The sequence below is a fragment of the Lontra canadensis genome, unplaced genomic scaffold (genome assembly GCF_010015895.1).
Source record: "Lontra canadensis isolate GAN:19392208 unplaced genomic scaffold, GSC_riverotter_1.0 scaffold4, whole genome shotgun sequence".
Taxonomy (NCBI): Eukaryota; Metazoa; Chordata; class Mammalia; order Carnivora; family Mustelidae; genus Lontra; species Lontra canadensis.
The window spans coordinates 20,777,642-20,804,090 of NW_022630998.1; the positions used below are offsets into that span (position 1 = coordinate 20,777,642).

Below are 26,449 nucleotides of genomic sequence, written 5' to 3' on the forward strand. Positions count from 1 at the left end.
ATAAGCTATTCAGGATTATTAGGTAATGACCTTTGCTGATGAGCAACTTCTGAGTAATAGGGATATTTTACCTGTAATTTGGGTAAGTCCTTTGGTTTCTTGAAAATCTCTGTACCAATTCACTTACTGTACTTTCTTCCACAAGTAGGCTATTCCGAGCTGGATATCCAGAACCTGACTTAGTAAGCATAGATTCTTTGAGACCAAACCAGCTCCAAAGGTCATGGGGAATTAACCGAGTTTTACTTGTCTGGGGATATATTTTATACTTTCATCATTATGCTCAGAATGTGAGGTGGAAAGGCCTTCTATTGAAAAATCATCTATGTCTAGTTCCTATTTAATACCTACCTAAAAACAAACAGATGTAGAAAACTTAGGCATCTGTGTATTTTCCTATACATATTATAAGTGCTTATGCCATATTTTGAGCAAACAGGGCAACTAAGAAATGTTCTACTGTTTCATGTTTTGAAATGCTGACTGGATAAAGATTACAGATGACAAGTTATTTATAGCTTTATTTATACATACTGGGTTCTCTGTTGGAATCATAGGAGGAAAGAAGATATGATAATTGCTTTGTGTAGTTCACAGAATGAAATTGCAAACTGAGATGTTTTGAGTCTAGTTTATACTATAACCATTTCTAGGAAACCATATTTAAACAGCACTGGTTATCATGAAGTATACAACATGTCAACTGTGTCCCAATTCGCATCAGTAAAAACCTTCTACCACTTTATTCCCTATAACCTAACCTCCATCAGATAATACTAAATAAACTATGTTGAGTGCACATATTAATATATATCAAATGTATCAAACGGCTTGCTGACTGCATTTTCAGTAGTGTTTATCTGTGGTCATGCAGGTTATAACTCTGAATTTTTATCAGGAAAACTAAATTGAGAATTTATAATATTCCTGATTTAGCTTCACCAGCTGTGTCACAGCCATGGAAAATAACTCAAGAGGGTAAAAATCTAACAGTGAGTAAGAGAGCAACAGACAAATTGCTTTTGCTTCATGCTTACCTGCTTTGCATCTGCTGCTAGAAGGTTAAGGATCACAGATAATAATTAGTAGTCTCTTAATTTATATATCATCACTTCAGCAAATTGTGTCATGTATTTTTTGGTTATCTCATAAAATAAGAATATGATTATTAAACGCTGTGTAATTTTGAGAGTCTTAAAAAATGATTCTTTAAAATGTGCATCTTCTTTTTTTCCTCTATCTTTTACTCATTCATTTTTAAATTCAACAAATATCCAGTGAGTTCTAAACATGCCAGACATGTGCTGGGGATAGATATGGTACCTGTCCTCAGGGAGATTAAAATCTAAAAGGGTAATGTGTTATTAAACATTGTACAGTATTTAGAGCTTTTTTTTCCCAAGGTTTTTTTTTTTTTTTTGAGATTATAATTGACACATAACACTATGTAAGGCTAAAGAGTACTATGTAATGATTTATATAGGTACATATTGCAGAATGATTCCACAATAACATTGGTTAACATATTCATCACTTCATATAGTTAACCATCTTTGTGTGTGTGTGATGAGAACTTTTAAGATCTACTCTCTTAGCAACTTCCAAGTATGCAATGCAAGATTGTTAATTGCAGTCACTATGCTGTACACTAGGTCTCTAGAACTTTAAACTGTGAATCTTGAAAATTACTCTAGCACCAAAAATATTTTGTAATTTCATTCATTAAAACAGTCACAATGAAATAATAGTATAAATTGTTCTGTTTAGAAATCAGACAATTTGGAGCCAATGAAAAATAACCTAACTGCTTGTATTTAGAGGAAATACTGGGTTGGCCGAGGGATATAGTAAGTAATGCAAGAAGTCCCTATAGATAGTTAATTTAATTGTGGAATTGTTAACAGAGAGCAATGCGTGGGATCTCTCATTATGAATATTTCTCTTCAATTTCTGCTATAGGATGGTGAATAATAGGGAGTTGCTTGGTAAAACCTGTACACAAACTTGTTGGACTTGACAGATAAGACTGATTCCTGCATATGAATAGAAAAACTTTAGAACTATTTTTTTTATGTGATGTAATTATCAGTCTAGGTCTTATATATTTTATAAGTAGCTATTTGATAATTTGTTTTGGTAGCTAGAGAGTTAAGCTACCACCTGGGCCGTGACCTTGTTCTTTTAACTCACCACTGCACCCTGCTGTCTTATACATCACCTACCATACAAACTGCTATAGTTTCTTGAAGTAATGTAGACACATTTTTGTCATGTACTTTTATAGAGTTTTCAGTTACTTGTTCACAGAAGAAACAACTTCTTTCCTGTTAAGTGAGAATGCCTTCCCAGTCAAAAATATTCTCATATTCTAGTTATTCATATTAGGAAGCCTCCATTGACAAACAGCATTACTGCTAGTACTAGCAATAATGAGCTATACATACCTACTATAATACTAATTCTCAACCACTATTACTTGAGCTACATTTTATAAATGAGTAAACTAAGATTTTGGATATTAAGTGTCTTGTCCCTGGCCACAGAGCTATTATTAAATGATGAAGCTGTGATACATTTATAACAATTAAAAAATATATAAGCCAGCATACATTGAGCACTTAATTATACACATCAGGTACTATACAAAATATTTTACATTTAGCCTCACTGTAACAATATGAGGGAAACATGGTTATCATTGCCATTTTTCATATTTGAAAATAAGGGACAGAGAAGTTAAATAATTTTCCAAGGGTACGTGTAGTTAATGGTGAAGCCAGAAGGTCTTTCCTCTTATACCACCTCCCAAACGTACAGTTAGAATTGAGATAAGGGCAATATGATTTATGACTGTTTGGAACATTCATGGTTTAAAATTTCAGTATTAGGTTTTTTTTTTTTTTTTTAATTTTATTTATTTATTTGGCAGAGAGAGAGAGAGAGAGAAATAGCACAGGTAGGCAGAGTGGCAGGCAGAGGGAGAGGGAGAGGCAAGCTCCATGCTGAACAGAGAGCCCAGGACCCTAGGATCATGACCTAAGCCAAAGGCAGATGCTTAACCAACTGAAGCATCCAGGCGCCCCTCCGTATTCATTTTTTAAAAGTATTTTCTGCTATACTCTTGATTATGAAAATGCCTCAGTTTGTAAAGATAATTATAAAATATCCCTCTGAATGGAAACTGAACTTTGTTTTGTGGATAGCAAATAAATTGGGTTCCTCGATCAGAGGAATGTTCAGTCTCGTTTATTGTGATCATGAATGTGGTTTTTATATAATTTCATTAACAGTCATGGATTGACTAAATTAGTTTAATTTTTTTCTATTGTATGTGTTGCATTTCTGTCTTTTAAACTTTAGGAATACTGATTTTTTTACTGGGGTACCATTTATAGAGTATGGCTTCCAGATATTGAATTTGGCATCGTTTCATTTTTGAAAGGGCTAATTTTTTTCCCTTAAAGTTGTATTTTGAATTATACTAGAGGTAACTTAGAGTTGCTTTATGTAACTCTTAAGTTCTTTATTTATCTTTCTCCTTCTGACTGTCTTTTCTGGGAGGAAGACATTATGATCTTGTAACTGGCACATGCTTATAGTTTATTTTAAAAGAAATTTCAGGCTTTTGGAACTACCTGAAGATATTTAAAAAAAAAAAATTAGATGATAGAGAACTAAACTTAAATAGGGAGTTTAGTCAGTGACTTTCGGTATCTGTGTTTGGTGACATGAGAGATATAAAGATGACAAAAAGTTGATACCTCTATCCTGGGGCTTGTAATCTGTTAGCTGACCCAGACAAATACATAAATAACTATAATGCAAGGCAGGCTATGATAAGTACTATGGTATAGGCATCAACAAAGTGCAGTGGGAAATCAGAATAGAGAGATTAATCCCAACTGGGAGGATCTAGGAAGTTCTCATGGAGTAGGTAGGATTGAGTAGAGCTTAATTTATTGCTTTCATTCATTCTAGACTGTCTTCTGAAGATTGATGTCTATTTCCTTGAGCTCTTTAATTTTGTTGCCAATTTGGATAAGCATGGCACAAATCCAGCAGGGAGGTCCAGATGAAAAAGAAAAGACTACAGCACTGAAAGGTACATACTTATTTTGCTTTTTCAGGGTATTTTCATTGTGCCTAATGAAGGCATAGGAATATTTAGTTGATCTTCCATTCATTTCAATTCTAAAATAAGAAAGTGAGTTTTTAATCCATCTGTAATGGATTAACAACTGTTTCAGTATCTGAGATGGAGTATATAGTCAGTAAATAAATCATAAAATCATGTAATTTTATAACTAAGAATTCATAACCCTTTTCTTATCCAAAGTTGTATATTTAATGCTAAAACTAACACTAGATCTCTTGAGTTAAGACTATTGCCTTTATCATATTTTTTTTTGATCAGAATGTCATGCTAGGCTAGGATAATGATCTGCCTAATAATCCAGTATTCTATCTTTGTGGCATTAATTAGGGGTATTTTTTGAAAGGCTCTCCATGTTAACACCTTGGAGGGAATTTACCCTAGACATTCTTTGGGAATTTTGAGTTCTAGACTTTTTTAAGTCTGTAGTCTAAAAGAAGTTTACTCCTAAAATAAGTGTGCTTTGTTGAACTGAAAGATCTCTTCAATGGATTTTCTTAAAGTTGAGATGCCAACTATGCCAGATAATGAGTCTCTTTACTTGTTCAATGTAGAGTCTTTGTGGTCTCTACGGTGCTTTGCAGGTAATGCCACAGACCATCTTGATTGCAGCCATTTTTCTGAATCCCTCACTGCTGTCCTGTCCTGTTTTACGAGGCTGGATGATAAAGATACCTCAAGAATCTCTCCTTCTACCTTTTATCTCTTTTCATGAAAGCCTGAAGCATATATATGACAACACAGCCAGTTTCTTAGCTCACAATTTGCCTCATCATGTCCCTGCTTTTAGAGCTGATGTACTGTCAAGGGGATGGTGTAACTAGCCCTTACCCTCAAATATGGGAAATGGCTAAGAGCATTGCTATCTCCTGACAAATGTGAGAGATGATGTTGTGTTGGATTAGGGTGGTAACAAAAGAGGATGATGACAGATTCTGTTTATGTTTTGAAGGAAGAGATTACATGATTTTCTGTTGGATTAGACATGGGATGTTAGAGGAGAAATCAAGAAAAATTTGAAGGTTCTTGGCCTAAAAAGCTCTAAGATAGATGCTATGTATTAGATTTAAAAAACTGTGAAAATCAAGTTATGGTGATAATGGTGGAAAGCAAGAGTTAGGTTTTAGACATATTAAATATTAAACTGAGATGTCACTTAAATGGGAAGGTAAAGAAGTTGAGTATGGAGTTTGGGAGAGCATTTGGGTTAGAGATAAAAAAATTTTAGGAATCATTAGCATGGAGGTAATATTTAAAGGACCAGAGCTCCTAATTGAGATCACCAGGGATGTCATTATAGACAGAAAAGAAGAGATCTGTAGATTGAGCCCTGATGCATCTCAACTCTAGGGTCAGGAAGATGAAGAGGAACCAGCAAAAGAAGCTGAAAATGGATTTCTAGTAAAATAGTCTGAGAACCAAGAGCAAGAGAGAGATCCTGAATGCCAAATGAAGAAAATGGGAGTAATTCATTCAGTCATGATAATGATTCAGGTTAGACGAGGACTGAGAAATTACTTTTAGATTTGATGGTGTGGAGGTCATTGGTGATCATCACAAAGAGCTGTTTTCATGAATTGGTGGAAATGAAAGCTACATGGGAGAGTTTCCATAGAAAATGGAAAGAGAGGAATTGGAGAAAGCTGTGAAAATTCTGTAGAAGGTTTTAGTGTATGCTTGTATGCTGCTGGAAATGACTAGCACTCTCAAAATAATGGCTGATTTAGGAGAGAGGTGAAGGAATGTGTGTATTTCCTTCTAAATAGACTCACTGGGTTTCCTAGATAGATTTTTTGTGCATCTTCAGCCTTACTTGATAATGTGAAAATTACATTTTCCAAATAGTCGTTCCAATTTACACTTTCTCAAGCAATATATAAGAGTTTGCATAGGTTTTCTGGATTTTAGAGCTACCAGATGTATGTACAAAGAGTATGGATAGGGTCTAAAGGTGAAATTGCCCGGATTCAAACTCAGGTTTCTCTGCTTACCATGAACTAGCTACTTAGCTTCTCTGAATCTTTTAATTAATTGGTAGTATAGGAATAAAAAGCCTGGTACACATGAGCTTCTAACAATTAATGAAGGAGTTAAATTGGAAATAATAGAAAATAAAGTGACAGTGCATAGCAAAGTATATTTAGAACAAATTGTCAAACTGAATTAAACTATCTTTAGAGAAGTCTACTTATCAGTTTTAACTTTTATGGATTATGCTTTTAATGCCATGCCTGTGCATCCTTTGCCTAACCCTGGTTTGTGAAGATTTTCTCCTGTGTTTTCTTCTAAAAGTTTTATAATTTTAGATTTTACATTATGATACATTTTGAGTTAATTTTTATAGAAGGTAGGAGATCTAAGTCAAGGTGGGTGTTTGGTTGGTTGGTTGGTTTTGGGGGGCCTGTTAATGTCTATTTGCACCAGCACCATTTGTGAAAAGGACTGTCTTTCCAACATGGAATTACTTCTTCCATCTTTGTCAAAAATGAATTGGTTGTATTTGGGTGTTTGGGTGGCCTTATTTTGGGTTCTTTCTTTTGCTCCATGGATCTGTGTCTATATCTTCATTAATAATCACACTCAGTTGATTACTAGTATATCTTAAACATGAATAGAATGATTCTTCCCATTTTACTCCTTTTCAAAATTGTTTAGCTATTAGCTATTCTAGGTTGTTTGCTCTTCCATATAAATTTTAGAGTAAAATTATATCTGCAAAAACATATACTGAGATTTTGATAAGAATTATATTTAAACCTATAGATGAATATGGTGACAATTGACATCTTTATTGCATCTTTCAGTCCATGACCTGTTATGTCTCTCATTTATTTAAATCTTCAGTGTCCTTCATGAGCATTTTGTAATTTTCAACATGTAAGTTGTAAACATTTGTTCTTAGATTTATACCTAAGATTTAACTATTTTTTTAAATTTTTTTAAAATGATTTTATTTATTTATTTGAGAGAGAGAGAGAGAGCATGCGAGGAGAGAGGTCAGCGGGAGAAGCACACTCCCTGCCGAGCAGGGAGTCTGATATGGGACTCGATCCCAGGACTCCAGGATCATGACCTGAGCCGAAGGCAGTCGCATAACCAACTGAGCCACCCAGGCACCCCCTAAGATTTAATTATTTAGAGTGATTGTAAACAGTGTTGTGTTCTTAATTTCAGTTGCCACATATTAACTGATAATTTATGGAAATATAATCAAGTTTTATGTGTTTCCTACGTGTTTTTACAAATTTCCTAAAGTCATTTAATAGTTCAAGGAATTTTGGGAGTAGATTCCTTGATATTTTCTGTGTAAACCATCATGTCATTTGCACATTGGACAGTATGCCTTTTATTCCCTTTCTTGCCCTTTTTGTACTTACTAGGATTCCTAATACTCTGTTGAATGAGAATAGTGAGAAAATGGACATTCTTTCCTTGTTCACTAGGGGTGATAGTGAATGGTGATACTCCCATTTTATCCCTTTATTTTTAGACCTGTAAATTATGGCTATGGTAAAAATAGCACCATATATTGGACACTGATTCTGAGTATGTACAGCTTTCTGAAGAATCTTGCTCAGCCCAGCAAGGTTCTATCACCTTGCTGGCAGCATAATCTTCAAAAGGCCATTTCACCATTCTCTCAAACTAGCTGTTTCAGGATAGTGGGGAAAATGGTAAGACCATTGAATTTCATGAGCATGGGACCATTGCTGCAGTTCTTTTGCTGTGAAGTAAGTTCCTTGATCAGAAGCAATGCTTTGTGGAATACCATGATGGTAGATAAGGCATTCTGTAACTCCACGAGCAGTAGATACAGTAGAAGTATTACATGTGGGAAAGACAAATAGTATCCAGAGAAAGTGTCTACTCCAGTAAGAACAAAAGGTTGCTTCTTTCCTGATGGAAGTGGTCTGATGTAATCCACTGTGACCAGGTAGCTGACTGATCACTTACAGGAATGATGCCGTATTGGCGACTAAGTGGTGTCCTTTCCTGCTGGCAGATTGGACAATCAGTAATGGCTGTGGCCAGGTTGGCTTTGGTGAGTGTAAGTTCATACTGATAAGCCCATGCATAACAACCATCTCTGCCACCATGACCACTTTGTTCATGAGCCCATTGGGCAATGACAGGGGTGGCTGGGGAGAGAGGTTGACTGGTCTCCACAGGAGTCATCTTATCCACTTGATTATTAATATCTTACTCTTTTGAGGTCACCTTTTGGTGAGCGTTAATTTGGGACACAGATATCTTTCACTTCTTTTTCCTTTTCAGAGGGGACTTACTCACATAACTCTTTCCCAGATTTTTTTGGTACCAGTTTTTTAATCCAGTTCCTTCCAGGTCCATGACCTTCCATTGTTCCATACCCTTAATATTTATTCCCACACATGTTCTCTGGATTTCTATCTGTATAAATTAGAAAAACCAGGTAGTTCTTTTGTTGTGCTGGGTGTTGTGTACCTCCTTATGAGTCACACTTTATACCTCACCTTTAGTGGCCTGCTATGACTGCAGTGTAGTTGAAAGCCTAGATGCAAAGAGGGCTTTGGGCTGTGGGTCCTGAAGAGAATCAGCTTATTTATTTATTTATTGAGGGGGAGAGAGAGAGAGAAAGAACAAGCAAGGGGGAGGGGAAGAGACAGAGGGAGAAGACTGCCCTCTGAGCAGGGAGCTCGATGTGAGACTTGATCACAGGACCCTGATATCATGACCTGAGCTGAATGAAATTAGACGCTTAACCCACCTAGCCACCCAGGTGCCCCAAGAATCAGCTTTGTCTTGCCTGGCAACGGCCTCAGGGGAGGGCAAGACAGTTTCCTTAAACAAAGGTTTAATTTTCCCAGACTAAGGTAGAGAGACTGCTTCTACTGAGGGTGGGAAAGCTTCCTCTGACAAAGAATGGTTAGAATTTAGAGAGTCATTGTCCTCAACTGCATTCCATTCCAATTTGCAGGACCCCATTCTTTTCCAGTCACTGTCCTCTCTTTAACAGTGGACACCTGTGAGGCTGGTAGTTCTGCTTGCATTATAATGCAGCTGGTTGCAGGATGAGCTTCTGTGTTTGATTTTTAACAATCTCAGCCCTTCAGCTACAAGAGATCAGAGTTACCTTCAGGACACACTTAGAAAATTAGAGGTTATTTATGATGTGCTTGAGCTGAGAATTTGAATTCTGAATTTGTCTATTTTTTCCACTTCGTTGTCCAGTGACCTTAGGAGCAACCAACCAATTTCATTATGTTAGTTTTCCAGAATTGTTTGAAAGTATCATATACATATTCATCCAGATTCAAATGTCAGTCTCATCCCGAAACACCTTCGCAGGCACACTCAGAGGAAAGTTTAACCAAATATCTGGGCACGGCATGGCTTGGTTAAGTTGACACATAAAATTAACCATCACACCATTCCTCTGTCTTTGGACACTTGAGTTGTTTCTTGGCTATTGTGAATAATGCTGCTATGAACATGAGTGTACAAATAATCTGTTTAAGCCTCTGTTTTCATTTCTTTGGGTATCAAGTGGTATTTTTATCCAAGTATTGCATATGCCTAGTTGAAGTTTAGAATTCTAGTTGCTGAGTCACTTTAATTACCAGAGGCATGTTTTAGAAAAAACACTTGTGTTACATCTGATGCATATTTAAATTATATGGATTCAGTCGTACTGTATTTTATAGGTGAATGAAGGTATTTTTAATGGAAATGTTTTATTATACTTGATATTTGCCTAATCCACTGCCTTTGAAACTCAGTCTCTATGTAAAATGCAACTTATAGTATTGCTTTCTTTTTAAAAAGCAGAAAAAGTAATTTCTGACATTTTCTTTCTGCATGTCTTCTCAGTGCTAATGAAATAAACTATCTATATCTGGTTCCTTTGTTAATAGAAGAGAAGTTTAAGGAATGCCTATTTATTTAGTTTTCATTTTGTCCTTCCTAGGAACATTTCAAGCAAGGCAAAGGCATATTTCTATATTCCTAACTTTATTCTTTATAAGGTAAGGAAGAGCGGGGTTAGAATATTTTAGGGTTGATATGGCACATAGAGTAAGTATGGTGATTTTGAAAGAGCATTGAGTTAGGTATTGGAAACTACATCTATTCCATTAATCCCACTGTACTATTAAGGTATAATTTTGGACAAGCCATTTTTCCTCTCTGAGCTCATTTTTTCATCTGAAAGACGGTGAAGGTGATAATACATGCTTCTGTTCTATAGGGTTGTGACGATCAAGTGAGATAAAGTATGTGAAAACCTTAAATTGGTATGTAGATGTTAGGTGGCATTTTATGATCTGAACTGATAGACAAAGCGGCTGTTAGACATAATATATCTGCTTAAAAGTTAGATGGTTGCTGTGGATCTGATTAAAAGGTTTCTAAGTTTGAACTGTAAATGACTATAATGAAGGAACCTCAGCTCATTGGAAAGAGAATTTTCAAGCCACTCCAAGCCATTTTTGCTATTAAAAAATCTTCTGTTTTGCTCTGTTTTGCACAGACATACATGGTGTTCAGATATTCACTAATGAATTAGAAATTTGTCGGCCTGTATCCCTTTGTTAGCCCAGTATGCATATTATGTGACATTTCCATTTTACCGGAGAATTTGCAAACATTTTTTATTTTTGAATTTTGAAGATGCTGTATTTTTATGTGAGTCGAGTTTTATTTGGTGTGGCAGTTTGAAGAGTACTAAAAAATTATTTTTTTGATGGCTTATCTTTATGTCCTACAGAAAGAGACTAGAGACTGGAGGTAGAAAAACTACTTTTTTCTTTGGCATATTTTGATGTTCCATACAGATGGATTTGTTGTATTTCTGTAAGACAGAAATAAAGTGTTTCTTCTGAGATAATTCTTTGTAGGAAAAGGGACTGGTTTACTTTATTACGTATCCTAGGAGCTGGTTTCTCTTTGGGAACTTGAGTTAGAATGCAAAATCTCGAAACCTGAACTTTTTTTTTTTAAGATTTTATTTATTTATTTGACAGAGAGAGAAATATCACAAGTAGGCAGAGAGGCAGGCAGAGAGAGAGGGGAAAGCAGGCTCTCTGCTGAGCAGAGAGCCCAATGTGGGGCTTGATCCCAGGACACTGAGATCATGACCTGAGCCAAAGGCAGAGGCTTAACCCACTGAGCCACCGAAACCTAAACTTTTTAAAAAATATCTTTTCTTTGGAACAATAAATTTGAAGTTTGTCTTTTTGTTTTTTTGAGTTCTGATATAACTCTGATGACATATAGTGAGAATTTTTGCCTCATTCTGTAATAAGAGCCTAAAAGTTCATTAAATATTTTTGACAGACTGATTCTAGCCTGCGGAAAAGAGAAGCCTAGAACAAGCATTTTGTGGTAACACAAAATAGGGAAATATTTAAAAAACAAAAAATAAGAGCATGTCAAACAGTTACAGGAGCCAGCTGGAAGAGCTTATAGCCATGGCTATTGCTGGAACAATTTGAGCAACAAAATAAATGATGTAGTATTTATTATAACCCAAATTATATAATAAATATCCCTGATTCTGTACTGATATAAGATTGAATAAATGTGTAAATGGAGGAAGAGAGACAAAAATTCATATAGAAGAATTACAAATAATGTATGTAGATATTCTTTGTTCCACAAGGCAGAGCACAGTTCTACTTTTCTTCCTTGAATGTGGGCTAGCCTTACTCACTTACAAGAAATAGATTATAGAAAGGGAAAAAATAGGGATCATAGTTGAGAAGTCTGGCAGACACTGCCTTAGCCAGCTGATGGAGATTAACATCCCCAGTGATATACCATGGATATCATGTTCCCTTTGATATGATGTGATAAGCGGGGCAGTTTACCTCTGTGGTATTCTTTTAAAAACCTGTAACCCTAATCTAATCACAAAATGAAAAAAAAAAATCAGATACACCTAATTTGAAGGTCATTCTGCAAAATACCTAACCAATATTCCCCAAAAGAGTCATGATCATAGAAAAGAGACAAAGAGTGGAATCTGTCACAGGCCAGAGGAGACTGATAGACATGACAACTCTATGTGGGATGATGTTCTGGATGGGATCCTGGAATGGAAAATGGACCTTAATGGGAAAACAGATGAATAATTTCTGGGCTTAGTTAATAGGGACGTACAGATGTTGGTTTCTTCACTTTCACAAATGTACCCTGGTAGTGTGGGATGTTTTATTTTTATTTTGTTTAATTTTTTAAAATTATTTTTTTATTGTGTTATGTTAGTCACCGTATAGTATATCATTAGTGTTTGATAGAGTGTTCCATAATTCATTGTTTGCTCATAACACCCAGTGCTCCATGGAATCTGTGCCCTTCTTAATACCCATAAGCAGGTTCATCCATCCCCCCACCTCCCTCCCTTCTGAAATCCTCCGTTTGTTTCCTGGAGTCCACAGTCTATCATGGTTCGTCTCCCACTCTGATTTCTCCCTCTTTGTTTTTCCCTTCTCCTAATGTCCTCCCGCACTATTCCTTATGTTCCCCAAGTAAGTGAAACCATATGATGATTGACTTTCTCTCTGCTTGACTTATTTCACTCAACATACTCTCCTCCAGTCCTATCCATGTTGATGCAAAAGTTGGGTATTCATCCTTTTTGATGGCTGAGTAATACTCCATTATGTATATGGACCCCCATCTTCTTTATTCATTCATCTGTGGAAGGGCATCTGGATTTTTCCACATTTTGGCTATTGTGGACATTGCTGCTATGAACATGGGGTGCATATAGCCCTTCTTTTCACTACATCTGTATCTTTGGGGTAAATACCCAGTAGTGCAATTGCCAGGTCATAGGGTAGCTCTATTTTTAATTTTTTGAGGAACCTCCACACTGTTTTCCAAAGTGGCTGTACCAGTTTGCATTCCCACCAACGATGTATGAGGGTTCCCTTTTCTCCACAACTTCTCCAACATTTGTTGTTTCTTGCCCTGTTAATTCTGGCCATTCTGACTGGTGTAAGGTGATATCTCAATGTGGTTTTGATTTGAATTACCCTAATGGCTAATGATGATAAACACTTTTTCATGTGTCTATTAGCCATTTGTATGTCTTCTTTGGAGAAGTGTCTGCTTATGTCCTCCACCCATTTCCTGACTTGATACCTGTTTTTTAGGTGTTAACAGTAGGGGAAACTGGATAGAGGATATAAATGCACTATCTGTATTTTCTTTCAACATTTCTATAACTCCAGAATTATTTCAAAATACTTTGTTTATTTAAAATATTTAAATTTAATATTTATTTAAAAATTTATTTATTTATTTAAAAATCTTTATTGAGAGTATTTTTATGGTATGGAAATCAAATGGTATGAAGAATAAAAACTGCTTTGTGTTAACCACATTTTCTCCAGTTAGCATGTTGTATTTTAATATTGTGATTTTTTCCTATAAAATGGAATAATGTGCTATATTACCCCATTTAAATTTGTAAGTTTCCTTATTCATAAATGGTAGTTTCATCTTTATATAAGATTTAGTGACTATTTAAATGACCTGAAACTTTTGAAACTATGGATGGAGGTTAGTGAGATACAAATTAATAGCTGAATATTTTGAGGAGAAGAAGTTAATAATTTACTACAGTGGTACATAGGGTCTAAAATTGTGATTGTTGTGGGAATTGATGATTTTGAAAGTGCTTTTGATATTGTCATGATATAGCACTTGGGGAACTTAAAATTTTAAAAATATTATCAATAAGGCAACTCGTATAAAGTAATCTAGTAGAACAAAAGGATACTTAAAATAATCAAAAATACAATCTCTATTATTAACTTTGTTATTAAAGTATAACTTATTAAGAAAATGAATGTTAATGCATTTCATATTCTTTTCTAGATTTATTATCTAGGATTGATTTGGATGAACTAATGAAAAAAGATGAACCACCTCTTGATTTTCCTGATACCCTGGAAGGATTTGAATATGCTTTTAATGAAAGTAAGTGTTTGCTACATACAAGATTTATTTATCATGCTAATAGAATCATAGGACAGATATTATTCACTATTTTTATTTGCCAGTTAGAATGTTTTATGTATTTCATTTAAGAAATAATGACTTACCCCTTCATGGTAAAATTTTTCACTCAAGGAAAAGAACCAAATTGTAATTTTCTGTAATTGTTAAATCACTTAAACCAATGGACATGAATTTGATGTGACTTAACGCATTTCAGCCCAGAGCTTTCAACTCTCAGGCATCCAATTGGAACTCCAATTATATTATGTAGAAAGATACTACTTTTTCACGTATTTAAAAGGAAATGGCTAGCAGTTATCATCTATGATGATATTTTAAAGCCTGATACTCAGTTTTCCATGATTTTTTTCAGGGAACATCCTTATTTTAAAATTTATTCTATTTTTTTTTTAAGATTATTTATTTGAGAAAGAGTGAGAGTAAGAATGAGAGATAGAGAGACAGAGAGGGAGAAGCAGTTTCTCTGCTGAGCAGAGAGCCTGGTATGGGGCTCCATCCCAGAACCCCAAGATCATGATCTGAGCCAAAGGCTGATGTTTAACTGAATGAGCCACCCAGGCAACCTGCCTATTTTAAAATTTATTAATTAAATTCTGAACAAGAAAGACTTTCCACTTGGGGTTTGGAAGAACATACCATAAGTTACAAGGATGTTTCTAGAACAAAGAATTATGATTGATTGAATTAATAACATACTATTAAACATTTGAAGAGTACTAGTGTTATAGGCTTGGTAGAGTTTAAGTTGTAGCTTTCTGTTTGTTGATCCACATCAACTAAATTGGTGATTTGTTACCATTATGGTAGTGGATATCCCTTAATGATAACACTTACATGTGTCAAGATTTATAGTGACAGTCTCTGTGTACTAGAAGATTAATTGATTTTAAACATGATATTGGAAACTTTGATCTCTTATCTGATGTTAATTTTCATGCTTTTAATAAAGGATATCTTAATGCCAAGATATATATGAGTAGTAATTGTTTGTTTTACCACCCTAGCTAGCCAGGTGCTCCAGAAGTAATAAACTTTTATCTTTCCCTTTCTTATCAGATACATACAGACATCTTTTCACTCACTTCTACACCCTTGAATGTACTTACCTTACATTCACACTTATGTGATACCTATACCTTTGCATACACATACGCCTTTTTATGTATATATGCCTCAAATGTGCGTGCATCCTTGCACACGCCTACCATTTATTTTATAAGTATCTTGGACATTGTCTTGCATAAACACAGACTAACAGTATTAAGGAGAAATGCTTGAATTCTAAGGAGAGAATGTCACTTTTAAGGATCTGTTTTTAGCTTGATACGGTTCACCTTTGAATTTGGGTTAATGGTGAATATTTTTTCAAAGAGGTGAGGATTTGGAGATAGGAAACTAGGTCTCAATACTAAACCCCTAAAAAGGCAATTCTAACTTAGTGTCTTTTGGGACTTTTTTTTTAACTTTATGATAACAAGAACTCTTACAAAAGGTTTGAAATTAAACTTTCATTACCTGATTGAAGAAATTTCTAATTTTTCCTAAAGGATTTTAAAGTAGTTAGTTGGATAAAAGAAGAATTTGGATACAAATTTTATTCTAAGCCTGACAATTTGTAACAAAGGGGAAGAGATTGTTTTTATCTCCATCAGATTTATACCTTATTCTTTAAAATCACTGTGCCTTTTTTTTTTTTTAAGATTTTATTTATTTATTTGACAAAGAGAGATCACAAGTAGGCAGAGAGGCAGGTAGAAAGAGAGAGGAAGAAGCAGGCTCCCTGCTGAGCAGAGAGCCTGATGTAGGATTTGATCCCAGGACCCTGAGATGATGACCTGAGCCCAAGGCAGAGGCTTAACCCACTGAGCCACCCAGGCACCCCTTCTGTGCCTTTTCAAATACGTCTTGTGTTTCCCATTGCTGTAATTGTATAAGGCCCAGCTCAAATGTCCTTGCTGATGAAGAAGTTGAAGGCTTTTCCCCTTTTACCCTCACCTATACTCCCTCTGCTCTGGTGCAGTATTATGAGAGAGCACACTTTTAGATCACTAGAAAAAGTAATTGAACTTGTGGCAGACCGTTTGAGTTTGAATATCGTCTTCTATAGTACCTGACATTTATTGAACTCTTAATACATGGCCAGCAAGTATTCTAAATACTTTGAACTTATTAATTCATTTAGGCAAGTGATAGCCTCTTTGAGGTCCTGGACTCCATAACAAATCTGATAAACTATATGGATACATTTCCCAGAATAGCACACATTTTAGGTATACATGTGAAACTTTATAGCTGATTTTAGGGGACCCTAAGCTAAAATGGCCTAAATCAGACCTTTGACAGTCACTGGAGTGATTGTCCAAACCTTTGATAAATGCCATATTTACAAATAATAATATAACCTAAGTGATCCAGATATTTTTCTGGGTAAGAGTGCTCACTTTCTTTGCCTCTTAACCTTTTCACTTTTAACAGTAGTGGTAATAGGTGGCTATTTTAATAGGTCCCATTTTCCTAAAGAACCCAAAAAAGAGTGTTCTATGTAGTGATCCAACACAGTGTCTCATGTTGAGAGTATTAAAAACTTTACAAATAAGGATTAGCCCTTGTTTTACATATTTAAAAAGGCAGTTTTATATGTGGTGAAATTGATTCATAAAAATAGTGAAGTAGTTTTATTTGAAGTAGTATTTTTCCAGGGTTCAGTTTTAGTGCCATACATTTCTTTCAACTTTCTGTCCACTCCTGCCCTCATTGAATAAAAATCAAATACTAAGTTTCACTCTGCATGTCATGTCCCTCTTTGGTCTCTAAACCCTTTCTTGTGCCTCACTGCTCTTAGCATAAAGTCCAGATCCAGTAGTTGGAGTCTTCTGCTTTTTGATCCCAACATGTTCACCAGTGTTCTGCAGTTTGGCTCAGTACTTCGTTTTGTTTCTGTTAAAATGGATTGTTCACTATTACTTGAACGTTTTGTCCATTTTTCACATTTTTGTCTAAATTGCTAGGTAGAGGCAGGGGAGAATAGGTTAAAGTAATTGGCCTGTGGTCTCTCTCCTGATCACCAGCAGCACACTTCTGGGACAGAAAGAACACAGGTGGCCTGGTCTTTTCTCCTTAAAAAACATCCTGATAATGTAATCTTTTAGTGAATATAGACCAATGTTTGCTATGAGCAGAGTGTTTATCTATAGAATACCTTGAGCGGGTGACTGGTTTCGGTTTGCTTATGGTAAACAAGCATAATCTGTGGATATTTGAAGTATATTTCTCTGAAGGATATCACAGAAGCAGTACCACTCTCTGACACATAAAACTGAAGTATTTTGTAACCAAATGCTCACCAATATATGAGGTAACCTTTTCGCCTCACATTGAGACTTTACCTGTTCTGGACCCGAGAGTGCTGCCAGTGAGAGCGAAGGACCTGGGAGGAAATGCCTGGGCTGTCCCAGACTCTTCTTCTTTTCTTTGCCTATGCCTCTTGATTGCTTATTGCCTTGTTATTATTAGCAAAGTTATTATCAGTAAAATCTCTGAATTGAATGTGTCTGACTTGACAGTCCAAATCGATCTTGGCTCACTGCTTTTCTCCCTGCTTTTCTCCAGTGTTCATTTGAAATCTTAACCATACTTTAGGCCTAGTTGAGAAATCTCCCTGGAACCTCTGAAACTATTCTAACCTATAAGGGTCTTCCTCTTCCATTTTTCCAAACTCATTGTAGTCTTTATTATCTACATGAGTTGCCTGTGGCAGTTTTTAGATTGATGACTTAACTTCATTCTTGTTTACCTTCCTAAAAAGTTGCTTAACTTTTGGATATTTATGCTTTTACTCCTCCTCTAACCTCTAAGCTTAGACACTGAGACCTTGTTCACAGCTGTAGCTAGCCATGATCCTTATATATTATAGGCCCTCAAGTGTTTATTTGCTTTAGAGAAATGAAAGTCAAAAGACACAGCATTTGAGTAGTTGAGGGCATTCTTTTATAGTACTTAGATGTTTGCATCATGTTGATATTTGAAGGAAAAATGCAAAGAAAAAAATGAAACTTCTGAGAAAGTTATTTTAAATTTTTATCAGATGTTATTTATTTTTCATATTATTATAAATATACTCTGAATCATAGCAATACTGTTTGTTTATCTTCTAGAGGGACAGTTAAGACACATAAAAACTGGGGAACCGTTTGTTTTTAACTACCAAGAAGATTTGCACAGATGGAACCAGAAAAGATATGAAGCTCTAGGAGAGGTATGGTCATATATTAAACTTCACACTCTTTTTTTTTTTCTTCCAGTTTTGAAGAATCAGAATAAAGGTTTTGAAGCTAAGGCAGCTCATGAAGTCTTTCGTTAAAAAAAAAAAAAAAAGTGATTTTAAAAAATTGGTTTTTTTTGTTGTTGTTTATTTCAATGGTTATGTTTGAAACATATTCTCAAAGTTTATGTTTTTATGTAAACCTGTCCTTCCCATGACCTTAATATTTTGTAGTGAGTCATTACATCAGAAGACAAATTCATGAAAATTTTATCTTTTAAATGTTTTTAAGAGGTTGAATCCTCTGCTATGCCAGGAGGAATAAGTGTTCTTTTAAGTGGTTATCTTAAAAAAAAAAAAAAGTTACTTATGTTAATTATATGAAGTGATGAGTATGTTAATTGTATTAATCTTGTTTATCATTCTGCAATGTGTATATATATCAAATCATCACAGTTATTCCTCAATAAAGGTAAAAAAAAATTCTTACTATGTGAAGAAAATTGGTATTTGCTTGGCTAATAAAGTGTGTCTAACCTACTTACCTTTGACTTGATGAAGGATTAGGCCTTGTGAGCATTTAGTTTCCTCGCACGGTACCATTGTGAGGAACCCTTGAAAATGGCATTTGTCATTAAGGTGAATGTTCTGTTAAAGCCAAAAGTTTTACTCATCCTATGTCATGTTAAATAATTTTAATAAAATGCACATGCAGGGGTGCCTGGGTGGCTCAGTGGGTTAAAGCCTCTGCCTTTGGCTCAGGTCGTGATCCCAGGGTCCTGGGATTGAGCCCCGCCTCAGGCTCTCTGCTTGGCAGGGAGCCTGCTTCCCTTCCTCTCTCTCTGCCTGCCTCTCTGCCTGCTTGTGATCTCTGTCTGTCAAATTAATAAACAAAATCCTAAAAAAATAATAATAATAAAATGCACATGGACACATTTGTTTAGTGTGATAATACATACTACTTTAGTTCTTTAAGGAAAAGCTAAAATTCCTGTATTACTGTTTTGATTCTTTAAAAACTAGTCAGAATGAATTACTTGGTTAAACAGCAGCATAAAGAATATATGAAACTTAGTTTATCTTTGCTGGAAGACAGTTCTCCATGAATTACATTTCCACATGTGTCTGAGCAAAGGCGTTGACAGCTTTTGCTATGGACTATCTTTTCGAGGGTGTTTGTGTAGGAAACAGCTTGGAAGACAGAGCTTGTGTCATCCTCCAAGGGAGAGAACAGATTTGTTTGCTCTTCAGGAAAATGCTCTTCCTGTCCACCACTAGTGGCAAAGAATGGGCAGGTTTGCTAGTAACCCCCTTACAAGATTGAGCTTCATAAATTTTGAGGTTCCTTAGCTATGATGCAGTCCCACTGTGTGCTTAGCCTCTATCTTTAGCCTGTCCATATTGCCTCTTTAGGACTTGAAGCACAAAAGAAAGAGATGAAAATAAGCTTATGTTGCTTGCCGAATACCTTGAGTAATAAAGTCTTTTGTCTCTGACATAGAAATCTAGTGTCTTTTGGCAATATCCATGAAATTGTAGCAGGCTAACTTGTTAGCTGGCAAAGAGAATAAAATCTCAGGCCTTTCAGAGTTCTTGACATTTTTCGCTAGCATTTGTAACTTAAGTTTAATTAATGCCCTGAATAATTTCTTCTGCACATGAGATATTTCCCCATTCCCCATAAGTGAATTACTTATATGCCGCAGGCTAGTAGTATGTTAATTCTAGGAATATCCGTAGTATATGACCTTACAGAGGAACTGGGGATGTTTGTTTTGTTTTGTTTTGTTTTTAAAGGGGGCTTATAGTTTACTCCTTTCCATGAGCCATGCATATTTGTTCACTTGGACAGGTGCTGTTCTCTAAACAAACTTTGTCCTTTTTGTCATCTGCATCTTTTTCACCCTTAACCTGTATCCCCTAGCATTATCTCTGTCAGAATTTAGCAACTGTATCTTATTAGATTGTCCATGTACAAGTAATTCCTTTCTCCTAGATCTCTTATCTTATATTCTTTGGACATATGGATTGTCACAGGTTTGATTTTTGGTGGATCTTACTCTATGATAAAGTATTATGAAGTTTCGCTTTAATGATTATAGATAGAGATAAAATATTCTGCATTATCTAGATTTCCCACCTCCTGTGCCTGCATTCACATTTGTGTTTGTGATCAAGCTGGCCCCAAATGATCACCCCAAATCACAGGATTTATTCTGTAATGTAGTGTGTCTCAAATTTAGATCAGTAGACCCCTGAGCTTCAAGTACCAATCCCATTTACTTCCCAATATATTTATCAAAAGTATATAACCTTCTAACATAAAACTGTCACAACAAAAGACCAAAGATTAGAGAAGGGAAGTCTGGTTGTTAGCATTTGGTTCCCTACCATCTTGCTTCTCATGTCTTGTTTGAAATACTTGTGTTTTTATTTTTTATTCCTCTGAATTCGGGTACACCATGAAATACTTATTTTTATTACCAATCTCACTGCTGAAGGTTGACTATTAATTTCATTTCCTACATTTTAGGTTTGAGATGTATGAATTCTAGTTACATATGCATAATGACACAATTTTCACTATTGTAAATTTGTTTGGTGTTATTTATGGTAGGATTTAATAATGCATAGGTGAACCTTTTTGTCCATCTTCCTTTCTTTTTCTGAGCTGTGTCTTCCAATTAGTTTAACCACCTTACTGTCCTTCATTCATACCTTATACTTTTATCTCGTACTGTTTTCTGTCTTTGAAATGCCCTTGCTCCCTTGTTCATTATACCTCTACCTCTACCTGCCTTCAGGTTTTGGCTTTCATATCTTCTAGGAAGCCTTCTCTCATCTCCTCTACCACTCTTTTTTTTTCTTTTTCTCAATTCCTTTTCTTCTCATTCTCTTTTTCCGCCTATCTTGCCTTCTTTTGAGAATGATTTAAGGTGGGCGCCTGGGTGGCTCATTCGGTTAAGCGGCTGCCTTTGGCTCAGGTCCTGATCCCAGGGTCCTGAGATCGAGTCCCACATCGGGCTCCGTGCTCAGTGGAGAGCCTGCTTCTCCCTCTCCCTCTGCCTGCCGCTCTGCCTACTTTGCTCTCTATCTCTCTATCAAATAAATAAATAAAATCTTAAAAAAAAAAAAGAACAATTTAAGGTGACCTTAAATATGAATATTCCACTTAGCAAGATTAAAAATTAAGTAAAAATAATAAAATAGAATTTAAAAAATGTTAGTAAACTAACAGCATGAGTTTGTTTTCTTTCTCTTTAAGATACTTTACACTGTATTACAGTATTTTTTTTTATTTTTTATTTTTTTAATATTTTATTTTATTGACAGACAGAGATCACAAGTAGGCAGAGAGGCAGGCAGAGAGGGGGAAGCAGGCTCCCTACTGAGCAGAGAGCCTGATGCGGGGCTCGATCCCAGGACCCTGAAATCATGACCTGAGCTAAAGGCAGAGGCTTAACCCACTGAACCACCCAGGCACCCCTACAATATTTTTTTTTTAAGATTTTATTTATTTATTTGATAGACAGAGATCAGAAGTAGGCAGAGAGGCAGGCAGAGAGAGAGAGGAAGGGAAGCAGGCTCGCTGCTGAGCAGAGAGCCCGATGCGGGGCTCGATCCCAGGACCCTGGGATCATGACCTGAGCCGAAGGCAGAGGCTTAACCCACTGAGCCACCCAGGCGCCCCCTACAATATTTTTTAATGCATATCTTTCGGCAATGTGGGGAAATTTTCTGTATTCTTATGGTACTTGTTGAATAGTAAATGAGTGTTATACAAATATATAAACTATAAATTCTAGACCTATGTGTTTTAGGAAATTTCTTAATTTTAGGAATTTGAACATGAAGATAATGTTTACTTATTGAAAGGAAAATGATAGGCTAATGATGATTTTCACATTTGTAGAACTAAACAATTTTCAATTACTTTACTCTAATTCCCATTTAATTTCTAAGAGTTTCAGACAATTATGGCTTTGCTGATAAAAATTATTTGATTAAAAGTCATCTGTCTATATTTATGGCATGTTTTGTTGGAAAATTTTTATTCTTCATGGTCAAACTCTAGACTGAATCCACTGTAATTCAGAAAATAGAAGTTCTTCTATAACTGCCTAAATTTCCTAGAAAACAAAGTTTTGCATTTATATTTTGGAAGTAATTTAGTACTTCATGTTACCAGCGATGTCACTAGTTGCAGTAAGTGAGAGCCTGTAGAAAGCATTTCACCACGTCCTGGACACAGAAGCACTGAAAAACCTCCTTTCTCCTCATTGATGGGTAGGGTGGAATTCAGAAGATATTACAAATTTGAGTTTATTGCCTAGGAGCCTGCCTTAATAAATAGCTTCTGATGATTGAAGTTTTAAGGAAACAGATTCTGGCTTTAGCCAACAATCTAAACCAAAACCCCTTCTGTTTTTTTGTTTTTTATTTTCTTCTTCTTTTAGTATGTTCCTACTAAATATCGACTTTTGTCTTCACTAGAAAACTACTATGTATGTTTCAGAACTGCCGTTTTAGTTTATGTTTATTTCTCTCTTAAGGAGATTATTATAGCAGTCATTCAGCAGAAATTGTTTTTTAAGACTTGCTCTTGAAATGCTCTGTCATTTCTATGTAAATTAAACTTATTGTGTAAGTAAAATAAACTGAGATGTCAGTTTGTTCTTAGAATGCAGTTCCATAACTACACAAAAGAATACTCTTTGCATTCACGTAGTTACATTTTTATAGTCAAACAAAAGCTTTTGCTAATTTTTTTAAATTTTACTATCTACATATAGCTTGATAAAAATATATAGCCTATAAGAGGTTTGGATAATTTATCTAAATTTAGAAAGATACTGTCAAGGGTTTAAGGAGGTGGGAGAGTGGTGTGAAAGGGTAATTTTCAAAGTAGAATTTTCCAGTATATATACTGGAGTTGAATGCTAGAAAATAGTGTTTCTGGTAAGCTTAATCAGGAAGACTCCAAAGGCTATCATCTTAGGTAATAAGTAGAATTTAGGCTTTGGGCTTCATTTGTAAAAACTATCATGTAATTTGTGAAATTATCCCCAGCTATCTGTTTCAGGTCAATATTGAATTACTATTAAGTGGAGAATTTATAATCCAGCAGAAATTCTAATGAAAGAAAAATTTGATTTTCTTACTAATTTGGGTGTTTGCATTTCCTTTACTGTTTATCTTAATTACCTCTTTAAGAATTAATAAATTGTCAATGTGCTTAATAAGAGAATAGCAGTGACTGAACAGTTTTATAAGCGTGGCTCTTTATTCTTGACTAGAATCACACTAAAACAACTAAGAGCTTAATTTTTTTTCACCTGTGAAGCCATCTGGTCTTGCACTTTTGTTTGTTGGGAGTTTTTGATTACTGATTCAGTTTCTTTGCAGATTGTCGATCTATTCAAATTTTCTGTTTCTTGTTGTTTCAGTGTTGGTAATTTAATGTTTCTAGGAATTTACCTGTTTCTTCTAGGTTGCCCAGTTTGTTGGTGTATGGTTTTTTGTAATATTCTCTTATAATCATTTGTATTTCTCTGCTATTGGTTGTTATTTCTTCTCTCTCATTTGTGATTTTATTTATTTGAGTTCTTTTTCTTTCCTTTTTGCTAAGTCTGGCTAGAGGTTTATCAGTTTTATTGATTTTTTTCCAAGAACCATCTCCTGGTTTCATTGATGAGTTCTGTTATTTTAGTTTCTATATTATGTGTTTCTGCTCTAATCTTTATTATTTCTTTCCTTCTGCTGGCTTTAGACTTCATTTGTTGTTCTTTTTTTAGCTCCTTTAGGTGTGATCTTAGGTTGTTTAAGATTTTTCTTGCCTTTTTTTTTTTTTTGCTTTAATTTTCCTTCTTTCTTGAGGTAGGCCTGTATTGCTATAAACTTCCAAAATAGAACCACTACTACTGTGTCAAAGAGATTTTGTATCTTTGGGTTTTTATTTTCCTCCATGTAATTTTTTTCTTTTCATTTTTTTATTAATTATTTTTATTAACATATAATGCATTATTTGCCCCAGGGGTACAGGTCTGTGAATTGTCAGGCTTACACACGTGCCCCTTCAGGTCACTACATTTGTATCTTTAGGGTAAATACCCAATAGTGGGATTGCTGGGTTGGAGGGTAGCTCTGTTTTCAACTTTTTGAACCTCCATGCTGTTTTCTAGAGTGGTTGCACCAGCTTACATTCCCACCAGCAGTGTAGGAGAGTTCCCCTTTCTCCACATCCTCACCAACATCTATCATTTCCTGACTTGTTAATATTAGCCATTCTGATAGGTGTGAGGTGGTATCTCATTGTGCTTTTGATTTGTATTTCCCTGATGCCGAGTGATACTGAGCACTTTTTCATGTGTCTGTTGGCCATCTGGATGTCTTCTTTGCGGAAATGTGTTTTCATGTCTCTGCCCATTTCTTGACTGGATTATTTGTTCTTTGGGTGTTGAGTTTGATAAGTTCTTTATAGATTTTGAATGCTAGCCTTTTATCTGATATGTCATTTGTGAATATTTTCTCCCATTCTGTCAATTGTCTTGGTTTTGTTGACTGTTTCCCTTGTTGTGCAAAAGCATTTGATCTTAATGAAGTCCCAATAGTTCATTTTTGCCCTTACTTCCCTTGCCTTTGGCAATGTTTCTAGGAAGAAGTTCCTGCAACTGAGGTCAGAGAGTTGCTGCCTGCATTCTCCTCAAGGATTCTGATGGATTCCTGTTTCACATTGAGGTCTTTCATCCATTTGGAGTCTACTTTTGTGCATGGTGTACGGAAATGGTCCAGTTTCATTCTTCCGCATGTGGCTGTCCACAATTTTCCCAACACCATTTGTTGAAGAGACTGTCTTTTTTCCACTGGAAATTCTTTTCTGCTTTGTCCAAGATTAGTTGACCATAGAGTTGAGGGTCTATTTCTGGGCTCTCTATTCTGTTCCATTGATCTATGTGTTTTTGTGCCAGTACCATACTGTCTTCGTGATTACAGCTTTGTAATAGAGCTTGAAGTCTGGAATTCTGATGCCACCAACTTTGGCTTTCTTTTTCAACATTCTTCTGGCTATTCAGGGTCTTTTCTGGTTTTTATTTGTTGCAGTTTTTTGAAAAAAAAATGATGATATTTTGATAGGGATTGCATTAAATGTGTAGATTGCTTTAGGTAGCAAAGACATTTTCACAATATTTGTTCTTCCAATCCATGAGCATGGAACATTTTTCCATTTCTTTGTGTCTTCCTCAATTTCTTTCATGAGTTCTTTATAGTTTTCTGAGTACAGATTCTTAGCCTCTTTGGTTAGGTTTATTCCTAGGTATCTTATGGTTTTTGGGTGCCATTGTAAATAGGATTGACTCCTTCATTTCTCTTTCTTCTGTCTTCTTATTGGTGTATAAAAATGCAACTGATTTCTGTACATTGATTTTATATCCTGACACTCTACTGAATTCCTGTACTAGTTCTAGCGGTTTTGGAGTGGAGTCTTGTGGGTTTTCTCCATAAATTATCATATCATCTGCAACGAGTGAGAGTTTGACTTCTTCTTCTCCAATTTGGATGACTTTAATCTCTTTTTGTTGTCTGATTGCTGAGGCTAGTAGTTCTGGTACTATGTTGAATAGCAGTGGTGTATTGGGCATCCCTGCCATGTTCTTGGTCTTAGGGGAGAAGCTCTCAGTTTTTCCCCATTGAGAATGATATTAACTGTGGGTTTTTCATAGATGGCGCTGATGATATTGAGGAATGTACCCTCTGTCACTATGCTTTGAAGAATTTTGATCAAGAAGGGATGCTGTACTTTGTCAGATGCTTTTTCAGCATCTATTGAGAGTATCATATGATTCTTGTTTTTTCTTTTATTAATGTATTGGGTCACATTGATTGATTTGCAGATGTTCAACCAACCTTGCAGCCCAGGAATAAATTACACTTGGTCGTGATGAATAATCCTTTTAATATACTATTAGATCCTATTGGCTAGTATTTTAGTGAGAATTTTTGCATCTGTGTTCATCATGGATATTGGT

At 35.4% G+C, this 26,449-nt stretch overlaps 1 protein-coding gene across 5 annotated transcripts in view; it reads left to right on the forward strand.

Moving 5' to 3' along the window:
- FAM172A (family with sequence similarity 172 member A) overlaps positions 1 to 26,449 on the forward strand; it is a 420,413-nt gene that overhangs the window by 31,737 nt on the left and 362,227 nt on the right. For 4 of the 5 annotated variants that reach the window (XM_032846420.1, XM_032846414.1, XM_032846433.1 and 1 more), the window contains exons 2-4: positions 3,979 to 4,102; positions 14,018 to 14,119; positions 18,316 to 18,416. In XM_032846420.1, the coding sequence (XP_032702311.1) occupies positions 3,997 to 4,102; positions 14,018 to 14,119; positions 18,316 to 18,416 (309 nt within the window). In that variant the 5' untranslated portion in view covers positions 3,979 to 3,996. The remainder of the gene's footprint in view (positions 1 to 3,978; positions 4,103 to 14,017; positions 14,120 to 18,315; positions 18,417 to 26,449) is intronic. The other variant, XM_032846425.1, reaches the window with a different exon arrangement.